We start from the raw sequence: 24,723 nt of genomic DNA, 5'->3' as shown, positions 1-24,723 counted from the left end.
CATGTGTCCCATAATCCCCTGCCTTTACCAGACAAGACCAATGCTCTACCCAAACCTGGACTATAGCCCTCCAAAACTGTGAGCTGAACTAAACTTACTTTCTTCAAAGTAGCTTCTCTCAGATATTTTTCATAATGACAAGCATTAACAAGAGAAATACAGATTAAAGTTATTATCTTATTATCTCAGCCATTAAAACTGCTACTGATTCTGATACACATATTTTATCAACCTAAAAAAAAAAAGTATATCAAAGATCCACTATTTCTTCTTATGGTCTCTTAACTTTGTGACTATGCTGCTGAGTGTTTCAAAGTTTTGAATCCTTTTATGGTTTTATATTCCTGCTAGACAGAATACTTCATTATTAATAAATGTTTTCATCTAATAAGCAAATCATATATTTTGCCTTCAAGTATATCTTGTACAAAGAATTTGCCTATCGCTTGAAAGGCAAAACTCTTACATATTTTTATACATAAGCTCACACACTTATAGTGCCACCATAATGAACACAAATTATTTTTCAAGTAAGGTGACTAACCAATCCTTGACTGCTTTCCTAGGCCACAAGCAGGGAGCTGGGTGGGAAGCAGGGCCGCAGGGATGCGAACCGGTGCTCAGATGGGATCCCAGGACTTCAGCTGCTAGGCTATTGTGCCAGGCCCTAAACACTCTAGTTATTATTTTTTAAACATTTATTTATTTTTATTGGAAAGTCAGATATACAAAGAGGAGGAGAGACAGAGAGAAAGATCTTCTGTCTGATGATTCACTCCCAAAGTAGCTGCAATGGCTAGAGTTGAGCCAGTCTGAAACCAGGAGCCAGGAACTTCCTCCAGGTCTTCTTCCATGCAGGTGCAGGGTTCCAAGGCTTTGGGCCGTCCTAGACTGCGGGGCTGCCGGGATAAGAACTGGCACCCATATGGGATTCTGGTGCGTTCAAGGCGAGGACTTTAGCCACTAGGTTACTGCACTGAGCCCAACACTCTATTTAAAAGACACAGCATAGTATTGGTATGTCAACACTCACTGCTCTTGAGTTTTTTCTGAACTAGCCATTCTTTCACAGGAGACTGGTTCCAGGATCCCGCACAGATACCAAAATCTGCAGATGCTCAGTCCTTGTGTAAGATCTCATAGTAAGTGCATATAACCTACACATCCTCCTGTATACTTTAAAATCACTTCTAGATGACTTCTAATGCATAAGGTAGTGTGAAATCTGCATAATGGCATTGTTTAGGGAGTAATGTTCGCTGCAGGTGCTTTTTTTTTTCTTTTCAAATATTTGAACGCACAAAGTAGGACCTGCAGACACAGAGGCTGACTGTATGCACATATTCCATTGGAATAGGTGAAGGTTGGAGAACTGCCTTATGTTTATGACAACCCTGGGCTAATACATCATTCAAAGCCAGCAAGATTGCCCCGCGTCAAACATGAAGTAGAGACGAGCATGTTGTTTAGCCCAGCCCCATCAAGGTTTCCGTAACAAAGTCTTCCAGAACTTCAGTAAGGCTCTGGTTTGGGTTACTCTGAACATAGTCTCTCCAGTAGCAACAGAACTTCTCCAACTCTTTCCTGAACCACAGCATCCTTAAGAATGCAGGCTTTGTTGAGGCTCGAACAAAATCAAAAGGGAGGCAACATTGTAGTATACCAGCTGAAGCTGCTGCGTGGGACACCCACACAGAGTGCCTGGGTTCAAGTCCCCCTTCTGCTTCCCATCCAGCTTCTCACTGATGTGTGTCTAGTGGCAGATGACGGCTGGAGTACTCGGGGTCCCTGGCGCTCACATACGAGACTGGGATGGTTCTGGGCTCCTGCTTTCAGCCTGGCCCCCATCCTCAGCTACTGTAGGCACCTGGAGAACTAGCTAATGAAAGATCTCTCTCCCTTTTTTTTTTCTGTCTTTGCAAGTAAACAAAACTAAACATTAGAAAACATTCAAAAAATGTGGTTGGCAATTGGCACAGCAGTTAACACACTGCCGGAGATACCTGCATCCCATAGCAGAGTACTGTTTTTTTTTTTTAAAGATTTATTCATTTTATTACAGCCAGATATACACAGAGGAGGAGAGACAGAGAGGAAGATCTTCCGTCCGATGATTGACTCCCCAAGTGAGCCGCAACGGGCCAGTGCGCGTCGATCCAAACCCGGGAACCAGGAACCTCTTCCAGGTCTCCCACGTGGATGCAGTGTCCCAATGCATTGGGCCGTCCTCAACTGCTTTCCCAGGCCACAAGCAGGGAGCTGGATGGGAAGTGGAGCTGCCGGGATTAGAACCGGCGCCCATATGGGATCCCGGGGCCTTCAAGGCGAGGACTTCAGCCGCTAGACCACGCTGCCGGGCCCCAGAGTACTGTTTTGAGTACTGCCAGTGTTCACCGTCAGAGGCAGCAGACAAAGGCTCAAGTCACGGGTCCTTGCCACCTACATGAATGAACTAGACTGCATCTCAGCTCCTGGCTTTGAGGGGATCCAGTGCCAACTCATATGGGCATTCAGGGGATTGAACCACCGGATGAAAGTGGTCTCACTCACTGTGCCTTTTTAATTTATTGAAATCTTTTAAATAAATAAGAAAAGTCCAGAAACCGAACTTCCCTTTCCTAAACGTTCTGCTTTCCTGATTATTCCTTATAGCATGAACTCTTTCATTTTTACATGCTTATGTAAAACATTTTGTCAAGATCTAAGAAAACTGCCCCTGGTCATGCCCACACAGTCTTCCCTCTAAGCAATCCAAAACACCCTTGGACCTTCCTACCCAAGCCTGACCCTTGTCAACAAGATTACAGCACTGCAACCAGCCCCAGAGTGCTTCTCTCATCCGGGTTTCTGGAAGCCTGACCCTTGTCAACAAGATTACAGCACTGCAACCAGCCCCAGAGTGCTTCTCTCATCCGGGTTTCTGGAAGCCTGACCCTTGTCAACAAGATTACAGCACTGCAACCAGCCCCAGAGTGCTTCTCTCACCCGGGTTTCTGGAAGCCTGACCCTTGTCAACAAGATTACAGCACTGCAACCAGCCCCAGAGTGCTTCTCTCATCCGGGTTTCTGGAAGCCTGACCCTTGTCAACAAGATTACAGCACTGCAACCAGCCCCAGAGTGCTTCTCTCATCCGGGTTTCTGGAAGCCTGACCCTTGTCAACAAGATTACAGCACTGCAACCAGCCCCAGAGTGCTTCTCTCATCCGGGTTTCTGGAAGCCTGACCCTTGTCAACAAGATTACAGCACTGCAACCAGCCCCAGAGTGCTTCTCTCACCCGGGTTTCTGGAAGCCTGACCCTTGTCAACAAGATTACAGCACTGCAACCAGCCCCAGAGTGCTTCTCTCATCCGGGTTTCTGGAAGCCTGACCCTTGTCAACAAGATTACAGCACTGCAACCAGCCCCAGAGTGCTTCTCTCATCCGGGTTTCTGGAAGCCTGACCCTTGTCAACAAGATTACAGCACTGCAACCAGCCCCAGAGTGCTTCTCTCATCCGCGTTTCTGGAAGCCTGACCCTTGTCAACAAGATTACAGCACTGCAACCAGCCCCAGAGTGCTTCTCTCACCCAGGTTTCTGGAAGCCTGACCCTTGTCAACAAGATTACAGCACTGCAACCAGCCCCAGAGTGCTTCTCTCATCCGGGTTTCTGGCACACTCCATTTTATCCCCTGCATCCAGATTACATTGCAGGAAGCAAGGTCTTCCTAGAGAACAGCCTATCAAAGGGCTCCACATTCTCCTCCCAACCCTTCCAACGCGACGTGCAACTGCTGCTCTATGCTTGATAAACTAGATATAAGGACACTCAAAAATAGTTTATGCAAAGTGGAATTCCATGTTTATCTTAGGACAATATTTTGAGATCCTTTTTTACCAAGAATATTCAAAAATTCTATGGAAAATATGAACTATAAAAATATGCATAGATCTCAAAAATTTTGTAGACAGATAAACATCTCCTAAGATTCTTTGATTCCCTTACCTTATGAGAGGAACAAAGAGACAGAGATCTTCCATGAGTTGGTTTACTCCAGAAATGCCCTGAAACAGGAACTCAGTTTGGTCCCTAACATACATTATAGGGACTCATCTATTTCAGATCTCACCTGCTGCCTTTCAGAGTCCACCAGCAGAGGGAAGCTGGAATCCTAAGTGGAGCAGAGCTTGTGCCCAAATTTATTCCTTAATTCCATCTACCGTTGAACGCACTAAAGTACTGTATTTACAAAATGCCTTCGTAATTATCCCCAATCCATGTCATCCTTGCAAGACCTTCTCTTAAAAAAAAAAAAAAAGGGCCCGGCGGCGCAGTAGCCTAGCGGCTAAAGTCCTCGCCTTGAAAGCCCCGGGATCCCATATGGTCGCCGGTTCTAATCCTGGCAGCTCCACTTCCCATCCAGCTCCCTGCTTGTGGCCTGGGAAAGCAGTTGAGGACGGCCCAATGCATTGGGACACTGCACCCGCGTGGAAGACCTGGAAGAGGTTCCTGGTTCCCGGGTTTGGATCGGTGCGCACCGGCCCGTTGAGGCTCACTTGGGGAGTGAAACATCGGATGGAAGATCTTCCTCTCTGTCTCTCCTCCTCTCTGTATATCCGGCTTTCCAATAATAATAAAAAAAAATCTTAAAAAAAAAAACAAAACTTAGAGCTCTTTAAAAAAAAAAATACTGTTTTCTACCTTCCCAAGTACCAATTCCAGCCACATGTTAAGATCTAAAATAAATGACAGTGTCTCCAAAAGTTTCACCATCCTTTTCTCATTTAGAACATTAAAGAAAAACATTATCTTTTGAGGATATCTTTTAACTGTCATCTTTCCTAATGGAATGGGTTCTGAAGAACAGGATCATGCCTGACTCCTAAAGCCCGTGAACAAACCCTCTCTGCGTGTTTATTAACACCTGGTTGCTTTTCTTAGCAGTCGACCAGACACAAGCGCGTCTCCCTAAGCTGAACTACTCACCTGATTTCCGTGGGGAACTGTGCATTTGTGACCAGGAAACTGGAGATGTGTCGCCGGTGCAGAAGCGTTAGGAACGTGTTGATCTCTGGGTACATGATTGGTTCTCCCACAAGGGACAATGCGCAGTGCTTCACCACCATCCCTTCTGCAAAGCGCTCTGCTTTGACACCCGGAACTCCTGCGGGACACGAGAAAGAGGAACAAGGTAAACAAGGGACACACAGAAGATAGCACGTTTTTCTTAGTGATTCTTTGCTTTTAGGAAGTAAATTCATTCTTTATACTAGTCAAAGCATACAACACAAGAAGGTGGGGGGACTGGGATCAGAAGTGGAGCAGCTGGTACTCAAAATGGGGTCCACATACGACACCAGTGCAGCAGTCAGAGGCTTGGCTGGCTATGCCACAGTGCCGGCTGTGTGCTGTTTCTCTTCTAGCTCAAAGTATAGATGAGAACAGCCCACAAGAAATGATATCTTCCACATCTATGCATCATTAGGACCAAGGCTGTTCCTTCACTTGTCTGCTGAATCGAGGGAGAGTGAGCTGAAAACCCACCCCCCACCAGCCCACTCTCTGCAAGCTATTTCTCCCTGCCAGGGTGGGATTTGGAAGGGGGCAGGCAGCGTCCTGAAAACATGCTGAGTTGCACGGAAATTCTGACCCCCTTTGAACCAATACAAAGTTAAATCTGCATGTGCATGAAAGGAGAGATAATAAAGGTCCCGAGAAGAAAGCTCTTCTGGTGATGCAGTGAAATAACTGGAGACAATGATGGCTCTCAGAGTGGAAAACAGCACACCAAACGGGAAGCACTCAGAACACCAGAGAGTGTCTTGAAAATCTCTTCAGCACTGGCCAAACTCAGAGACTAGAAGCAACAAACGCTCAGAACCAGGCCTAGGACACAGTATGAAAAAATCGGGCAATGACTGAATGAGACCCGTGGAAGAGAGCGGTGCCCTTCATCCAGAGTGGAGTGCATGCTAGTAGCCAGGGGTTCCCCAGCCAAGGTAAAGAAGGGATTAATGAACCAAAACAGGGCACCTCTAAGAGGCCCACATGGAGACAACCACAGTGTAATGGAGACTTCAGGCCGACGCAGAAGCCTAGTGGCTGTTTTGGCATGCTCCTGGATCCCATGTGGATGCCAGTTCACGTTCCAGTGGCCGTGCTTCCCTTCCAGCTGCCTGCTTGTAGCCTGGAACAGCAGTTGAGGATGGCTCAACACCTTGGGACCCTGCACCCACATGGGAGACCCGGAAGAAGCTCCTGGCTCCCGCCCTTGGATCAGCTCAGCTCCAGCCGTTCCAGCCACTTGGGGAGTGAAACAACGGATGGAGGATCTTTCTCTGCGTCTCCTTCTCTCTGTAAATCTGACTTTGCAGTGAAAGTAAAAACATTTTTTAAAAAAGTAAAAATAAATAAAAATACAGATCTCTGTCTTCATCAATAATATGTCTAAATTACTGAACGAACACATCTACTTCAACACATCTTCATCAAATACAAAGGTGTTTTCCTGTAGGAAGACGTATTTTAAGTTAAGCTCCGATGGGACAAACCAGAAACACATGTTTCCTTTCCGTTTTTCACCTTGTTTTGAGCAACACAGAGCCATAGGGCAATATAACACAACACCAGGAAAACTCCCACAGGGGTTTGGAAGGAAAGAAGTGTCTTCTGGCAGGGTAGATGGCTAACTCTATGCAGAAAGGCCACTTTCATGGGGCCAGGCTCGATTGCAGAGTTCAGACCTGGAGAAGCCAGAGACCAGAACCTAGGCCAGAGGCCAAAATGAGCTCTGGGTCTATGTAGCTGGAGTCTGATTCAGGTCAAACCTGCACTCAGGCGAGGACGCTGAGGTCGGAAGTGCAATGATGTGGTGCGTCTGCTAAATACCAGCTTCCCCAGCCTTCCTCTGAGGCTAGTGCGCTCAGAAAAGACAGACCTATTTCTTTGACAGCCAAGCCACTAAGGATGAATGAAAGAAAGAAAATAGAGATTTTACTTACTGAGGAGTAGTTGTGGTGTATACACACACACACACACACACACACACACACACAGAGTTACAAAAACTTCAGACTACTAGCCATAAGCAAAGACAAATTAAAAAAAAAAAAGTAACACTAGCAAGTATGCTAGCTAACTCTGATATTTCATCCTTGGGTTTTTCTGTTCTTCTTTCCCAATATTGTAGCTTCATAGTAAGACTTTTTATGACTATTATAGCAATAAAGCAGACTTTACAAAATATAACTACCCTGGGTCACAGTTCAGGTAGCTGAGATCTATTACGCACAATGAGGATCTGGACTGACCTCATGGTAGGTGTCAGCCTAGCCCAGCCCTGGCTACTGTGGGCTTTGGGGAGTGAAGCAGCAGATGGGAGAGCGGTCACTCTCTCTGAAGTAAATAATTATTATTAAAAGATAATGTACACTTCCCATGAACTTTCTCAAGTACTGTGAAGTATACTTGCATAAGGAAATAGTGCATATTAGCTTAATAGAAACTGGTTTTGCTAACTTGAAAGTGTCAACGCACAAACATCAACCAATCTCATTTTCTTCCTCCCTCCCTCCCTTCCTTCCTTCTTTCCTTCATTCCTTTCTTCTGTCCTTTCTTCTTTTCTTTCAGGATTCATTTTATTATTATTGGAAAGTCTGATTTACAGAGAAAAGGATAGACAGAGAGAAAGATCTTCCATTCCTGATTCACTTGCCAAGTGGCTGCAAAGGCCAGAACTAAGGCGATCCAAAGCCAGGAGCCAGAAGCCTCTTCCAGGCCTCCTGTGCAGGTGCAGGGTCCCAAGGCTTTGAGCCAACCTTGATGACTTTCCCAGGCCACAAGCAAACAGCTGGATGGGAACTGGGGCAGCCAGGACATGAACTAGCACCCACATGGGATCCCGACAAATAAAAGATGAGGACTTTAGCTGCTAGGTTATAACGCCGGGCCCCATTCTCACTTTCAAAGCCTTTCAAAGTCATGGTTGCATAAGTAAATCTAGTTTGCTGGCATGGTGGTATTTTCTCAACCAAACTAAGGCATGAAAAAAAAATCTTTAGGTGGCATTACCAGAATAAAATGGATATCCTACAAAGGCTGTGATTATTAAGAATAATTGGTGGCAGTGTTGCATTTCCAGGGCCTGTGCCTTTCTAAGGGTTCCCATGTCCCCAGATATGCTCCACTTTTTCCTCTGTGAAATCCAGCATCCTATGATTCCAACTGCTGCCCCATCACCCCCTAGACAAGTTATTTGATACCACAATAACTCAAAATAATCCCCAAATTATAATGTTAATTCCTGGGATTTTTAAGAATCTCATATACACTGTCAACATGATAGGACTGCTGGTATGAAGACAATATTAGCTGGGCTGTTCTTTACGGTCATATTTGAAAAGAGAATACAGGAAAGTAGTCACTAGCATCAGGGCAAAACAGGCAGACACACCTTTAACAAGGACTTCACAATTTCAGTGTATTAACTGTGGCTGGCGCTGCACAGGGCCATCAGCTGCTCTGTCCAACAAATCTACTGATAGGAGCAGTTTTCAACATCGGCTCCCAGTTCAACATCAAAACACCCAGAAACCTCTCTGAAATGCATATTCATGGGCTTGCCCTCAAAATTACAGGACCCAGCTCTAGGGAACTTAAATCAGCAGTCTGTGTTTTAACAAATTCTCCAGAAAATTCTGATGAAGGATAAAGTTTAAGAATTTGTTATTTGCTATTAAGTCAAATATTGTTAAGAATGAGAAAGAAATGAATCAGAAAATTATACTGAAAATCTGACTACTTCAGATTTCATAAAAATTTCTGTATTGATATTATCCCTTCTCTTTTTTTATAAAGCGTTCGCTGAAAAACACTTTTCCAAAACTGGCTGACATTGTTAATCGCCTCACTTCAAGTTACCTAAAATGTCCAGTGCATTCACAGGGTTGCTTTGTGCTGTTCCAGACAAAATGGCAAAGGTTTTCGGGCAGCACACTGACACATTCCCAGGCAACACACACAGGGTGAATGCACTATATTACACATTGCTAAGCCTGGATTAAATTCAGAGTTCTTCCATCATAGGATTTATGAACTAAAAAGGTTAAAATATACATAATGTTTCTACAGGCTTTCACTTCACTATAGTAAAATCTGCCAGTGGAAACAAAATCTCAAAGCAGCAATTGTTCTGCCATGATTCTGCTATTAACAAGCATTCACAGTCTTGGAAGATAAATACCTCTGAACTGCTTAATCATATTCTGATGGTTTTCGATGGCTTCCTTTAAGATCATTTCTGGTTGGTCCATCTTCCACAGCCACTCAGTGCCCACAGGGTTGCTGTGATGCCTGCAAACAAGATGCAAAGTTTTGGAGATCAAGATGGCAGAATAGGATAAAGAAATGTTTAAACGGACGGAGAAACATTTAATCACGATGAAGCAGAGAGGACACATTCCAGAAAATAGGAAAGGACAGAACAACAGCAGAGGGGTACCTGGAGACTGACAGACACAGGAAAACAGCGGACACAACAGTGTGGTGTTGCAGTGACTGACACTCCAGCAGTATTCAACTAACGGCAACCTGAACTGCACCAGCAGTCGGAACTCCACCAGCAACTAGGTGGGAAGGGACTTTCACTGGGAGCTTGGGAGGTAAACCCAGACAAAGAACTGTCTGTCCTGCTGGTCCGTTTGATTTGACCAGAAGCAGAGACAGAGCAGCAGATCCCAGTCGGGCAGTGTGAGAACAGCGTGGATATCACAGCCCAGTTAGCCCCCTAAAGCCAAATTGGGTGCCATTTTGCGTAAGGGAAAGAACTGAGCATACGCTGAGCTGGGAGTGAACTCATTTCTGACTCAGTGAACTGCAGCAACGTGGCATTCTACAGGTTCCACCCAAGACAGGTCTGGGGAGCCCTCAGACCTGATGGACAGCACATCAAGAACTCTAGTAGTGGTACGTCAGGTGCCATTTTGTACACTGTGGGAAAAGCTTTAGGACTGCAGGGGGCAACAGTGAACTGCGCATGTGCTGAGCTTGTGAGAACTCACTGAGTTCCGTGGATTGCAATGGTCCCACAGGAAAATAATACCGACTGTGGCATCATACGGGTCAAAATAGGTCCATGTGGCACCCAGACCTAACGTCCAACAGGCAAGATCAGCGCGACCAACAAACTAGCTATATAGGATACCTGGTGTCTCCCTAATCCTGGGAACTGCTCTAACCGGAAGTGGGAGAAGGTTTGTACAGACAACAGTGCAGCCTCAGCACGGTATCACAGGAGGTGGAGAGTGGTGAGCCAGGAGCCAGGGTAGTGGAGACCACGGTGGAAATCTAACATAAGAAGCCAGACCTGGAACTCCCTGGAGGTTGTGACACAAGTGACTGCAAGCAAAATGTTGTGTACCAACTGCAATAACTAAAATCAAACTGTAGACTTGTGGGTGACACAGCTTAGAAACCTTCCCAAAGCAGAAAACTCTGCTAACCAGAAGTACAATGACCAAGAGCAAAAGAAGAGACAAAGGCACAATGAATATTACTGAAGACTCCCCTGCAAAAGAGCAAAACCCTATGCCAACCTCAAAGTTCACTGAGGAAGACATCGAGAAAATGGGTGACACAGAATTCAGAAAACTCATTTTAAAGCTTCTGGTCAACAATGAGAAGCACAAACAAGAGTTTAAAGAATTTAAGGAATATTTTACACAAGCAACAGCAGCAATAAAGCAAATCAAAGCTGATATATCAGAAATTAAGAACACAGTAGAGCAAATTAAAAGTACAGCGGACAGTCTCCAAAATAGAATGAAGCAAGCAGAAGAAAGAATCTCAGAATTGGAAGGTATTTCCTGTCACCGGGGGAAACAAACAAAAATCTGGAAGCAAAGCTGGATCAGGCCAAAAAAGTATTCAAGAATTAAAAGACATATTAAAAGGGAAATGTAAGAGTTATGGGAGTCCCAGAAGGTGTAGAAAGAGAAACTGGTTTTACAAATATATTTAATGAAATAATAAGGGAAAATTTCCCTAATTTAGAGAATGAATTGGGAAACAAGATCCAGGAGGGGTACAGAACTCCCAACAGGCCTGATCAAAAGCGATTTTCACCAAGACAAATGATCCTCAAGCTCTCTTCAATTGAACAGAAGAAAAAGATCCTTAAACGTGCATGTGAAAAAAAAATCAATTGACATATAAAGGAATGCCAATTAAACTCACAGGAAACCTCTCACAGGAAACTCTACAGGCAAGAAGAGAATGGAATGACATATTCCAGATTCTAAAAGAAAAAAAATTGTCGGCCCAGGATAACATATCCAGCAAAGCTCTCTTTTGTCTTTGAAAATGAAATAAAATTCTTCCACAGTACAGAAAAGTTAAAAGAATTTGCCTCTTCCAAACCTGCCCTACAAATGATACTTGAAGATGTTCTTGAAGATGTTCTCTTGACAGAGAAGAGGAATAGCACCAAACAAAACCAAAGGCAAATGTGAAGAACATCCCAGTAAAATGACAACAGAAGACTAAACCAATGAACAACCCATTCCTACAATGACAAGACCAAAGTACCACCCAGACATATTAACCCTGAATGTAAATGGCTTAAGCTCAATGAAACGTCATAGATTAGTAGACTGGATTTAAAAACAAAACCCATGTATTTGTTGTCTGGAAGAGACACATTTCACCAAGAAAAATCAGCGGAAACTATATCTCAAGGGTTTTGTTGTATTGTTTTACCTCTTCAAAATACTTTCTTCTTATTAAATTCTTTAATGACTCATAGATCATACAGTAGCATCATTTTCTTCAAGAAGGCTCTTGATTTTCATTTCTTCAGCTACACGTTAGTCATTTAGTAGCATGTTATTTAACTTTATGGTGTCGTAAATTTCTTTTTTCTTCCTGATGTTGATTTTGCTTTGTGGCTTTTCATTTAAGGGGATGTATAGTAGCTGTGTAATGGAGACTGTCATGTCTAGTAACATGTTATTTAACTTCATGGCATTGTAAATTTCTATTTTTCTTTCTATTGTTGATTTTGTATTATGACTTTTCATTTGAGGGGATGTGCAGTAGCTGTGAAATGGAGACTAACATATCCAGATGTGAGGATACAATGCAGTATGCATTTCTACTTCCAGACAAAGATGGACTTACAATGAAACTGTTTACTGTATCTTGACAACAGGATGCCGGACTTTCTGCCATTGTCCTTGCCCGCAATGATGGACATATGACTGTGTATGAAGAACTATACTTTAGTAATGAGATAGAGGAACTAGTTGAGGGCGTGGGGCTGGGATAAGGCAAACACCAGGAGCCTATGGAACTGTATCATAAAATGATAATAATAATAATAAATAGATGAAATAAAAAAAAGAAAAGAAAATGCAGATGAAAGCAAAGGAGAATGGAACTAACAACAAGGTGTTTAAGTGTCAAGCCACAGGAGTCAATGCAGCCATGGAGATGGTGGATTACTCTCACCACTAAGCTGCAGTGAAAACAGAAGGTCAAAATGAGCCAGAGATTGTTTCAGTTAAAGAATGAGGCAAAGAAGAACTCATGGGAACGTGGGAAAAAAACTGTTAAATCCCAGGAGGGGGGGTCAGAGAATAGAAGGTCTAGAAAAGACAGGCATATATGAATCCCACAGAAGATGTGGTCCCCGGTGGCATGCTGTGCTAGAGTTCAGTGAAGTAGTGACAGAAGAGAAGTCACTACCGAACACAACAAAATGTGTGGTGATGGAGATATGAGTTGGCCCACTAGAACTGAGGAGTGGGTTGCAGAACTAAAGAGTAAGTAGTCTCCAGGGAAGCAGAGAGATGAATGAGGACCAAGCACCAGAGAACAACAACCTCACAAAGACCATGTTCTAGAAAAATACAGTTGAAATTTTATTTTAAAAAAAATAATCTAAATTACTTTAAACATGTGAAGTAAGAATGGACATTTGGTACAGCCATGAAGAAGCCATGAAGAAGCCACAGTACATGGTCGGAGTGCCAGGGTTCAAGTCCCCACCACTGTTCCTGGTACAACTTCCTGGGGATGCATACCCTGGAGGCAATAGTGGCACTTCGAACAGTGGGTCCCTGTCAACCACACAGAAGACCTGGAATGAGTTTCACATTCCTGGCGTTAGCTTGCTTTAGCCCCGGCTGTTGTTCACTGTTACAGGGTAAACCCAGGGCTGGGAGATATTTGTCTCTCTCTCATGATGCCTTTCATGTAAACTATAAATTTTCCACAGAAGTTGAAAAAATTATTTAAGAAATGAGTGTGCATTGGGCAGAAATTACAGATCACTAGGAACAGTCCCATGGCCACAGTTTTACTTACCGCCAGCAAAAGACGCACTTATTTGCACATGCCAGACTTGGGGTGGTTTCCATGCAGCGGTGGCTTTCAATGCCATAAAATGTATGTTTATAGCAACCTCCTCTCCCTCGGAGCATTGACTATGACAAGACAGAAATCAACATTTTGAAAAAAATGATCTAAGCACAGAAAAAGAAAAAAAAAAAAAAAAACACCAAACAGCCAAGACATCATTTCTAAGAAGAAATGTTTTTCAGAAGCATAAATACCATTACTGCTTATCTGCATGATGCGGAAAATTAATATTCTTGCATTATATTGCTTTCTTGATTTCAGTTTTCTAAAATTCAAGGAAATAATCTTGGGATTCTTGTTTTTTCTAACACCAAAAATGCTGCAGAGAAAACCACCGATGGTTCTATTTTCGATGATGCTACTATTATTCAGCTGCCACGAATACTATTAGTACAATAAAGTATAACACACGGGGATACAGACAGGCTCCTAAAGAGTGGGGCTGTGCTCATAGGTGAGACATCCCTGCTTTGAATAAAGGAGAGTAAGCATGGAATGCCTCCTGGAAGAACCTCTCTGTCAACTCAACGGGTGCCACTGGAACATGTTTCCAACGGTTGAGGGGACAAACAGTATGTATGTAAGAACGATTATTCACTTTTTAAAAAAACACACTATTTAATGTGAGAGATAAAGCATATGTAGGTACTAAGAAAGCAGCCTGAAGATACTACCTCAGATAAACTTATGATTGAGAATCAGAATTTCATCAAGCTTTTGATGTTATTATAAAATCCATCCCAAAGCTGTAAGATAAACTTGATTTCTATAAAAGTCCAAGCAGCGAAACTTGAATAAAGTTATACAAGGCAGGTGCTGATGCTCTGGTCTTGTGTCTGAAGCAGTATATTAGTCACTGCTACCTCAAACAAGGAAAATGAAAGAGGGGGTACAGATGGGTAGCTTTTATATACCCATACAAACATGCATCAATGTGCTAATATCATAATAATACCCACAAAGAAAGAAAATTAAAATCCCTAATAGCTTAATTATTTCACCAGTGAATCATGAAGTCCATTCAGACTTTATTCTGGTAAAAGGAGTTTCCCTGTCCATCACACTTTGTACATACAATAACAACAAACAGAAAGTAAAGGAAACCTACTCCCCAGGGTATCTGTGCCTGCAAACTGTCAACCAAGTTCTTAACAAAATGCACAAAGTCACGTACAAAATCTCAGTATAGCACTGAGAACTCAAAATGAAAGCCATCAAAAGGCAACATCACAGAGTAATTATTTTGTGTTTTCCTTTATGATTTTTTTTTTTAATCTGAAAGGTCAATTTACAGAGAGAAGGAGAGAGGAGAGAGAAACAAACAGAATCTTCCATCCAATGGGTCCCAACCCAAACAGCCTTAATGGCTAGGGCAGAGCCAATCCTAAACCAGCAGCCAGGAGCTTCTTCTGGGTTTCTCATGTGGCTGCAGGGGCCCGAGGACTTGAGTGATCACCTGCAACTTTATGTGTCCACAAGCAGGGAACTGATTGGAAGTGGAAGAAAAACAGAACGGGCATTCCTGGAGGATGCTGGTACTACGGGCTGGGGATTAGCATGCAGAGCCACCATGCTGCTCCCCCACATAGTAATTTCCACCAGATGGTATGACACGGGAGAAATTGAGCTGAAGAACTGCACACTTTATTGAGGAGTTAATGTGTGTTGTTATGAATTGAATCACGCTTTCACTCAAGTCAGACTGGTGTCTTAATCTCCAATGCAACCACATTCAGACTTTAAGGAGGTAATCAAGGTTAAACGAGGTCCTAAGGCTGGGCCTCTAATGTGATAGCCCAGAGTGCTCATGTCTTTACAAGAACAGAGACCAGAGATCCCCCTGCATGCAGACCCCCCAGGGAACAGAGCAGATGGGATGCACGGAACAGCAACTGAGGCCAGTCTTCCAGGAGAGCTCCCTAGAGGTGACATTCAAACTGAATACTGAATGGGTGAGAAGAGGTGCCAAGGCTTTTATTATTATTATATATATTTTTAAAAACTACTATTTTCTACAGTTTATTGGCATCCATGGTCCATCTGGAATTGAAATTTACAATAATTGTGAGGCCTAGGATAACACTTTTCTTCTGGGGGAGGGCAGAGGGCTACCACTGGTTGGCTGGTTTGTAGGTGGGTTGGTTTGCTTGCTTGCTTTTGATCCATATATATCTAGTGCTCCAGCACTTTGTTAAAAAGCTAAACTTTTCACCACGGAACAGCGTTTTCATCTTTGGAAAAGAGAAAGAGTTAAATGAAGTCCTGAATCTAATTTTAGAGATGACTATTCTTTCCACTGACCTATGTATCCAGTCTCCCCAGTTTGACTACTGCAGCAATAGGGTAAAACACAATACCAGAGTGAATGATCCATTGCTGTTTCATTCTTCTTTGTTTGTATTGTTTCAGCAAATTTTTAGAATATGTTTTTGTACTTCTACAATGGTAGATACGCATTAATTCTACAGAAAAAGCCTGGGAAGAAATGTCATCTTGCCATACTGACTTTGCTAAGCCATGATCCCGATAGCTCTGTCCATTTTAGATTCTCATGAATGTGTTTTATCAACACATAGTAACTTTCAACATCCATTATTGCATCTTTTGTTAAATGTAAATCTAAGTACATAATTTTCAGAGTGACTCTTGATGAACTGGAATTTCAACTTTTTACTGCTTCTGAGTAAATGTGGTGCCGTTTCTTCTTTTCCTCTTTGGTTTTAAGAGAGAAATCTGCTAGCATTTAAACTGGTGCTAGCCCGTGGGTACTATATCATTTCTCTATACCAGCTTTTCAGACTTTTTCTCTCCCTCGTATTAATAAGGTATTTTGGTGTGTGCCTCTGCTTTTAACCTGGCTTGGATTCATTAAGATTCTTAAATTTATAGATTTGCCATTATTTCTTTATGAACTGCATAATATTTTGGTCAAAGATGGACCATAGAAATAGTTTCATACAATACTAATGGAGCTAAAAACTTTCTAGTGCTCAATGACATAACAGCCTTCATAACTTCAGAGTGTAATATATTATCCACATGTTTGTGGTGATGCTGTTACAAATAAAACTGCTGTACTGAAAGTCACTAAAATTATAGCACATATAATACTGTACAGTACATAATACCAGATAATAACAGAAGGCTTACTATTTTACTAGCTTATATAGGTGCTATATGACATACCTATTTTACAGTATACTCATTCTGCTTACAAAAAATCCCACAAATTTCATTGTGAAACAAAGCATTAAGACATCAGTGCCACATCGCCTATCATCATCCTACAAATCCCTAAGGTTCTTCCTGATGTTTTCTTCCCAATCTAGTTTTAACTCTGTTACTCAGACTGGATAAATTGTATTCATCTGTTCTGCTCACAGATCATTTTATCAATCTGCTAATACCACTTACCCATCTGATCATCTAATTTGCCCGCTGAGCTCATCCGTAGGTTTTTTCCTAAATTTTCTGTTATGGCTCTTTTCAGTTTCATAACTCCCTTTTGGCTCTTCTTAACTTCACTGAGATTTTTGTTTGTTTCAAGATAATGTGTAAGTGATTGCTACAGTGCTTCCAGGGTAGCTACTTTCAGACCCTTGTAAGTTGGCTTCATCAGTTGATGGATCTAGTGCTGGTGTCAGTTGATTGCCTTTTTTACTCAAGTCGGTCTGTCTTGTTTCTTGTTACAATAGGTGATTTTCTTCTTTTTAGCTTTTACATTTTCAGTTTCACTTTCTGTTTCAGTTTAGCATACAAATCCTGCTATATTTTTGTGTGCTGTGGTTCCAATGGCAGTTTAAAAAAAAATTCATTGTTTTTATTGGAAAAGCAGATTTACAGAGACAAAGATCTTCCATCTGCTGGTTCACTACCAAGTGGTCACAATGGCCAGAGTTGAGCCAATTGGAAAGTAAGAGCCAAGAGCTTCTTTAAGGTCTCCCACACTGGTACAGGGTCCCAATGCTTTGGGCCATCCTCTGCTGTTTTCGCAGGCAATAAGCAGAGTCTTGGATAGAGAATGGAGCAGCAGGGACACAAACAGGCGCCCACATGGAATCCTGGCACTTGGAGGTGGAGGGTTAGCTATGGTACTGGGCCCCCAATGGCACTTCAATGTCCCAGGTGCTTGCAGTAAACTTTATCTTGGGTTCCCAGTGGTCACAGCTGGTACTGTCAGAGAAGGCACAAAAGTTCTCCCTGGTTGGTCCTCTGGGGTGAGTTGTACATGAGGCAGGCTGCCCAGTCCAGGCCAGTTCCTTAGCCAAGTTCCCAAAGCCTGTGTTCCCAGGCAGCCCAGGATGTCTGAGTACAATCAGACTGATGAGGATGAAAAGGCTTCTCCAGCTGGGCCACTTGGGCAGTCCACTTTGCAAGTGCCAGTCAGTCGCCAAAGAACCTCTTAGGAAGGGAAGGGGGGTCAGGCCCAGAGGTGGTAGAGAGCAGTTCACAGGCCAGGCCACCTTATGATGGGGAGTGCGGCCTCTCTCTTTCCAATGCTGCTTGGCTGTCCTGGTAGGGAGGAAAGTGGGTGGGCACCTGCCCCAGCAGCTTCTTCCTAGTGGGGACCATAGTTGATCCCCTTTGCCGGTGGTAGTGGGCTTCCCTGACCGTGTTGGAGGGACTTCCCAACTGTGCTGGGAAAGATAGCAGCATGCCAAGTTGCCTTTCTATGGTACGGTTGGTGCAGGGACCTTCTTCTAACTTCTGGCAGGCAAACAGGAGCCATCTGTCTGTACTCGTGGGGGACGCATAGAAGTGGGGCTTCCTCCTACCACCCTTCAGAGTTCTTGCTGAGTTCTCTCTTGTGGATTTCTTAAGGGTTATTGATGAGAAGGAATATGGGGCCCGGTCGTGTGGCCGAGCCGCTAAAGTCCTCGCCTTGAATGCACCGAGATCCCATATGGACACCAGTTCTAATCCCGGCAGCTCCACTTCCCATCCACCTCCCTGCTTGTGGCCTGGGAAAGCAGTCGAGGACGGCCCAAAGCCTTGGGACCCTGCACCTGCGTGGGAGACCTGGAAGAGGTTCCTGGTTCCCGGCTTTGGATCTGTGCAGCACCAGCCATTGCGCTCACTTGGGGAATGAATCATCGGACAGAAGATCTTCCTCTCTGTCTCTCCTCCTCTGTATATCTGACTTTGTAATAAAAATAAATAAATCTTTTAACAAAAAAAAGGAGAGAGAAGGAATGTGAAGAAAAGCGTTTATACCATCTCGCCCAGCCAGGAAGGCATGGGCATTCCACTTAAAAAGTCATCACATTGGGCCTGGCGGCGTGGCCTAGCGGCTAAAGTCCTCGCCTTGAAAGCCCCAGGATCCCATATGGGCACCGGTTCTAATCCCGGAAGCTCCACTTCCCATCCAGCTCCCTGCTTGTGGCCTGGGAAAGCAGTTGAGGACGGCCCAATGCATTGGGACACTGCACCCGCGTGGGAGACCCGGAAGAGGTTCCAGGTTCCCGGCTTCGGATCGGCGCGCATGGGCCCGTTGCGGCTCACTTGGGGAGTGAATCATTGGACGGAAGATCTTCCTCTCTGTCTCTCCTCTGTGTATATCTGGCTGTAATAAAATGAATAAATCTTAAAAAAAAAAAGTCATCACATAATAAAAATCATTTGGATAAAGGCATCAAAAAGGAAAATATCGGATACCGATACATACTTAATTTTGTAAAAATTCATGGCATGAAAGCAAGGAAAATATATAGATATTTCTTAAGATTCATTAATTCATGATGTCTTCTCTTCAAGATAAAGAAGGACCCAAGAAATGCAATTAGTCCAGCAGAGCGCGGAGAGAGCACCGAGGACTAGGGTCTGTGCAAGCCAATCAGGGGAAGAAGGTTCTGGGGGCATGCAGGACATGAGAGGTGGGAAATGGTTGGGAGATAACTCCCTGTGGGTCTATCTCTGAACAGCCTTCAAGCAGAAGTACCAGTCACTGATTGCTATTGTTGCCTATTTATCCTTTAAGATTTATTTCTGCAAATGAATCTCCCAAATGACCACAATGGCCAGGGCTGTGCCAAGCCATAGCAAGGAGCTTGGGACTCCTCCAGGTCTCCCATATGGAGAGCTGGGTCCAAACACTTGGGCCATCTTTCCCTAATTTCTCAGATGCTTTAGAAGGGAGCAGTAATGGAGCCAGTGCAGTGGCTCAACAGGCTACCCCTCCGCCTCCTAGTGCTGGGATCCCATGTGGGCCCCGGTTTGTGTCCTGACTACCCCATTTCTCACATAGCTAGTTCCCTGCTTGTGGCCTGGGAAGGCAGAGGGGATGGCCCAAGCTCTATGGACCATATACCCATGTGGTACCTGCTTGGAGTTTTTGGCTTCTGGCTTTGGATTGGCTCAGCTCTAGCAGTTGCAGTCATTTGGGGAGTAAACCAGTGAGCTGAAGATCTTTTTCCATGCTTCTCCTTTTCTGTTTAAATCTGCCTTTCCAATGAATAAATCTATTAAAAAAAAAAAAAAAAAAAAAAGGGAAGGGAGCTGGAACAGCCAGGACTTCAAGCTGTGCTGACACAAAATGTCAGCATTACAGGCAGTGGCTTAATCTTTTGTCCTACAACGCTCATAGCATGATTGCCTTCATTCTACACCATCTTTATTCTTCTTCTTTTTAAAGTCTTATCATTTATTTGTATTGGAAAGGCAGATTTACAGAGAGATGGAGAGACAGAGAGCAAGATCTTCCATCCACTGGTTCAGTCCCCAAGTAGCTCCAACAGCTGGAGCTGAGCCTGTCCAAAGCCAGGAGCCAGGAGCTGCTTCTGAGTCTTCTACACAGGCCCAAGGTTTTGGGCCATCCTCCACTGCTTTCCCGGGCCACAAGCAGAGAGCTGGATGGGAAGTCGAGCAGCTGGGACACAAACCTATACTCATATGTGATCCCAGCATGTGCAAGGCTAGGATTTAGCCACTATTCATTGAACTGGGCTGAATACTATTTTTCAAAAACTGCTTGTGTGGTAAACAGCCCTTGGCCACAAACACAGCAACTCTCCCTGAAGGAAATGGTAGGTGTACTTCTTGTCCATTACGGTAAACACAGCATACCAATGAGGTTAAACTCAGGCAGGATCATTTCCAAGTATAAAAAATTCAAGTCCCCTAGCCTGGATCCTTCTATGTGCAGCTGTTCCGTGCCCCTCCTAGTGCTGCTTTATCAGAGCAAAGGATGATATTCCAGTTACTGCTATTACCCTGAGCACTAAACTGTTTTTGGGTCTGACCAGGAGTCTCAGGTCTTCTGTCAACACCTGTGAAACTGGGCCGGGTAAACGTGTTAGCTTCCAAGTACAGAGGATAAGACTCAAGATTCCAGGTTTTCAGAACTAAGTCAGAGATTAGTGAAATACATACAGTCCAAGGGTCAAATCTAGCCCACTTCCTGCTTTTGTGAAGTCTCAACAGAGCTGCCATCCCTGTTCATTTATGTATTATGGATGGCTGCTTTTGCAGTGTAATGGTGGAGGTGACTCCTGCAAAAGAGACCATGAGGGACAAGCCTGCAACATTCATGATCTTGGGGTGGAGGGGGCAATGCAGTGGTGCAGCCAGCTAATTCTCCACTTTCTGATGGGGGTATCCCACTGGGCACTGGTTCATGGCCCAGCTGTTCCACTTCTGCTCAGCACAGAATGAATGGCCCAAGTCCTTGGGACCCTGCACCCAGGTATGAGGTTCAGAAGCAGCTCCTGGCTCCCAGCTTCAGATCAGCTCAGCTCTGCCTAGTGGAGCCATATGCAGAGTGAACTGACAGGTGGAAGTCTTTCTTTCCCTTGCTCTTTCTGTAAACTCTGCCTTCCAAATAAAAACAAACCACTTTTAAAAAAACAGTTCTGGCTCTTTAAGGCAAAGCTCACTGAATGATAATATAGATATGCATTTCATAGTGTAGAGCAAAATAAGTCACACTGATTAAATATACAGTAAAAAATCAGTGACTACTTTACAAATCCCTATGAGCCTAAAAATAGGAAAAACAAAGTTAACAGTAAACTAACAAAAATCCATGAAAATGTAACATTTAAGTGAATCAAAAGTCAAAGGGGGAACAAGCAAGAATAAATGCTTTGAATTAAGGATAGATCCAGACTGTTTTAGCAGTCTTAGTATGTTCACAGCAAAACGCAAGAACAGGCCATTAGTAAAGATTTCAAATTGATTGTGCCATCTCTAGAAATTTCTTTAGAAAGGAACTATCTAAATGTAAATAAAACTTCATTCTTCACACACAGTAACACAAACATATGCTTCACATGATTATTAGCTATTATTAGTGAGCAAAAAATAAAAAAAATCCTGGAAACATTCATTACCACAAGGTAAATGGCAAATTCAAACATGGCAACATTCACTAAAAATATCAGGCCTTAAGAACTTAAGAATTATGCCAGGAAAACATTTTTTAAAGGAAGATTATTATGGTACAATGCTCAAAAAAACAAAGCTTAATACAAAATTATAAACGTGCCAAAACAAACTATTCACTTTTTCAATAGTAAACAGAGAAAAAAAGACACTAAAATCTCTGCTTAATAGAAACATGTTATTTTCATATTTTCCTTATATTTTTCAAAGAGCATTTTTCATATGTCTATTCATTTGAATTTGTTCTTTTGAAAAATGTCCATTTTCTTTGCCCATTTGCTTCACAGAGTTGATTGTTTTGCTATCAAGTTTCTGAAGCTCTTTGTAAATCCTGGCTATCAGTGCCCCGACTGCTGTATAATGTATAAAGATTTTTCTGCTATTCTGTGGGCTGTTTCTCCACTTTGTTGATTGTCTCCTTTGCTGTACATATGAGGCTTATTCGCTCCTATCTGTTGGTCACTTGTATTTCTTCCCTTTTTAACTGGACTGTCTGTTTTGTTGCTATTGAGGTGCTTAAACTCCTTAAGTATTCTGGATACTAGTCCTTCATCAGACGCACTGTTTGCAAACAATTTCTCTCATTCTGTCAGTTTTCTCTTCACTTTGTCTTCCTGCTTTGCAGTTTGATAACCTGATCTGATATTTTTGTCTTCACTAACTGTGCTTTGCAGATTGAGTCTATTCCCCTGTTTCTCAATAGTGCTTTTACACTACCAGGTCTAAGTTTAGATATTTGATCCATTTTGAATTGATTGTTGTATAGGGTGTACAATACAGATCTTTTCCTTTGAAAATGTACTGGTTTGGAAAAAGGACGGAAGTGGAGGAGGAGCAGGAGGCAGTGGTGGCTGTTGGAAGAGGTGGAGGAAAACGAGGGGGAGCTCCCGCTTTCTAGCTCTGCTCCAGGAGCCTGACCCAGGACAGGACAGGCTGGAGGTCCAGCGTCCCCAGAGGCTGCGCTGCTGTGGGCCTGTAGTCATCAGGGCCTGGGGAGGCAGGCAGCAATAGTGGCAGGAGAGACCCGCTACCCAGAACACAGAAAGAACTCTGCCAAGCCAACAAGACAAGTAACTCCAAGATTGGCACAAGACAAAGAGATGCTTCACCCAGAGTAGCTACAAACAGCCAATAAGCAGAGATTCTCAGCATCCCTGGTCAGCTGGGAACACAAATCAAAGCACGTACGAATTCACAGTCTCTAGAACTGCTGCGATCAACTAACGCGGGGAGGGTGCAGACAATGAAACCTTCACACCTACGCTAGCAAATGGTGCCCTCACCACGGAAAACGTTGACTATGCTTCCAGTGACTGAAAGTATCAAGTTACTAAGACTCGCCTGGCAAAACCGAACGTACATCTATATGATCATGGAGGTTTTACCCACAATAGCCAAAACTGAAAACAGACCAAATGTCTACGCGCAGAACAAAAAACCTGACAGGTTCATAATGGAATACTGCTGAGCAATAAAAGTACATGAACTAGTAATGAATGCTGCTGCATGAAAACAGCTCAGAAAAATCATACTGGACTTCAAAAGCCACTCACAAAGAATGCACACCATAAATTCAATACACATGAAATTCCTGAAAGGTAAAACTGAACAATAGCAACAGCAATCAGGACAATGGTTGCTTGGAGATGAGGCTAGGAGACAGTGTACTATAAAGAGCACTGGTAGATTTATTGAGGTAAGGAAATGTTTGTATCTTAATTACAGTTGATATGGGTTCTATATCCATCAAAATCTCTTGACTTCATTTTTAAAATTCATCCAAAATCTATTCAACGATTAACAAAAATCGTATTTTTAAATGGCAAAATAGCAAAGGATAGCTGCACATAATAGAAATAACACCTGAATTAAAAACAACAACAAAATACCTTTGTCCACCTGCAAAGCTTCACCCCTGAGTGGCTCCCAATCAGCTGATAACCTGAACAGAGAAGCAGGGAACACAAAATTAAACCAACCCCAAAACTTGAACTCAAAGTATAATATCAAAAAGTGAGCAAAACATTTTTTTTTGCTTGCATATGGCAGGCAACAGCCTCACAGCAGGAAACAGTAAAAATTTCATTAAGATGAGAAAAAACAATTTAAAATGAATATACATCTAAAAACAGAAACTGAAAATACATTCTAAAAGGGAACAAGCTAACCCTTAATTATATGAGAAAATGTTAACTTCTTAGTATCTAGCAGATCTCATGGGGCAAACTCAGTCACGCTTTTAATAATCAACAAGCAGCCAAAACATGGAGCACTGTGTGCTCACCTAGAGAGCACTCACTCTTCCCAAGGGAGCATGGGACAATTACAAACCTGAACCTTACACTGAGCCCTAAAGCCGAAGTATTACTACGCTTCACATGAGGGACAGCCTACTATATCCAACAATCTCTCAAAACAAAAATAGTAATAATAATCAGATGGACAACAGGAGATTAAAACAAAGAAATAACGATCCAAAAGGAGACACTAGATTCCAGTAGCTAATTTACATATTTATTCTGAGTAGAGCTCCACAAACTAACATTTACAACGTCTGATCCACAGAAGACATGAAGAGTACAGATGAACAGAGCAAACGAGTAGAACATACTGATTGCACAATCATTCACTGAAGTTTCTCATGAAGTTTCAAGTAATAAGACACAATTATCACGAGTCTGGCACAAAAAGACTCTTGCAGACAAGGCAAACTGAGCACCACAGCCAGATGATGGCCTAAGTGGATCAGAGGCTGGTTAAACAAGCAACTGCACTTGTGACAATTAACGAACCATGTCAATTTGGATTACAGGTCTCTAGTGGCAACATCTACAGGGCTTTGTCTTTGAGCCTCCCTCAAATTTATGTAAACACCTAGCATATGAATACAGCACCGCTTACCTACTTAAAGATGTAAATGCATCCAACTGAAGAATCAATCTTAATT

General features: G+C 43.0%; 1 protein-coding gene across 1 annotated transcript in view; it reads right to left on the bottom strand.

Moving 5' to 3' along the window:
• The window catches only part of LOC101535365 (S-adenosyl-L-methionine-dependent tRNA 4-demethylwyosine synthase TYW1), a 72,343-nt gene that overhangs the window by 20,621 nt on the left and 26,999 nt on the right, over positions 1 to 24,723 (bottom strand). The window contains exons 9-12 of the mRNA XM_058680819.1: positions 23,666 to 23,718; positions 13,344 to 13,462; positions 9,223 to 9,332; positions 4,968 to 5,145 (exon numbers count right to left, since the gene is read on the bottom strand). Coding sequence (XP_058536802.1) covers positions 4,968 to 5,145; positions 9,223 to 9,332; positions 13,344 to 13,462; positions 23,666 to 23,718 — 460 coding nt within the window. The remainder of the gene's footprint in view (positions 1 to 4,967; positions 5,146 to 9,222; positions 9,333 to 13,343; positions 13,463 to 23,665; positions 23,719 to 24,723) is intronic.

The sequence above is a fragment of the Ochotona princeps genome, chromosome 24, assembly GCF_030435755.1.
Source record: "Ochotona princeps isolate mOchPri1 chromosome 24, mOchPri1.hap1, whole genome shotgun sequence".
Classification (NCBI taxonomy): domain Eukaryota; kingdom Metazoa; phylum Chordata; class Mammalia; order Lagomorpha; family Ochotonidae; genus Ochotona; species Ochotona princeps.
Note: the sequence above shows the minus strand (reverse complement) of the source record. Positions and strands in the feature narration are given on the sequence as shown.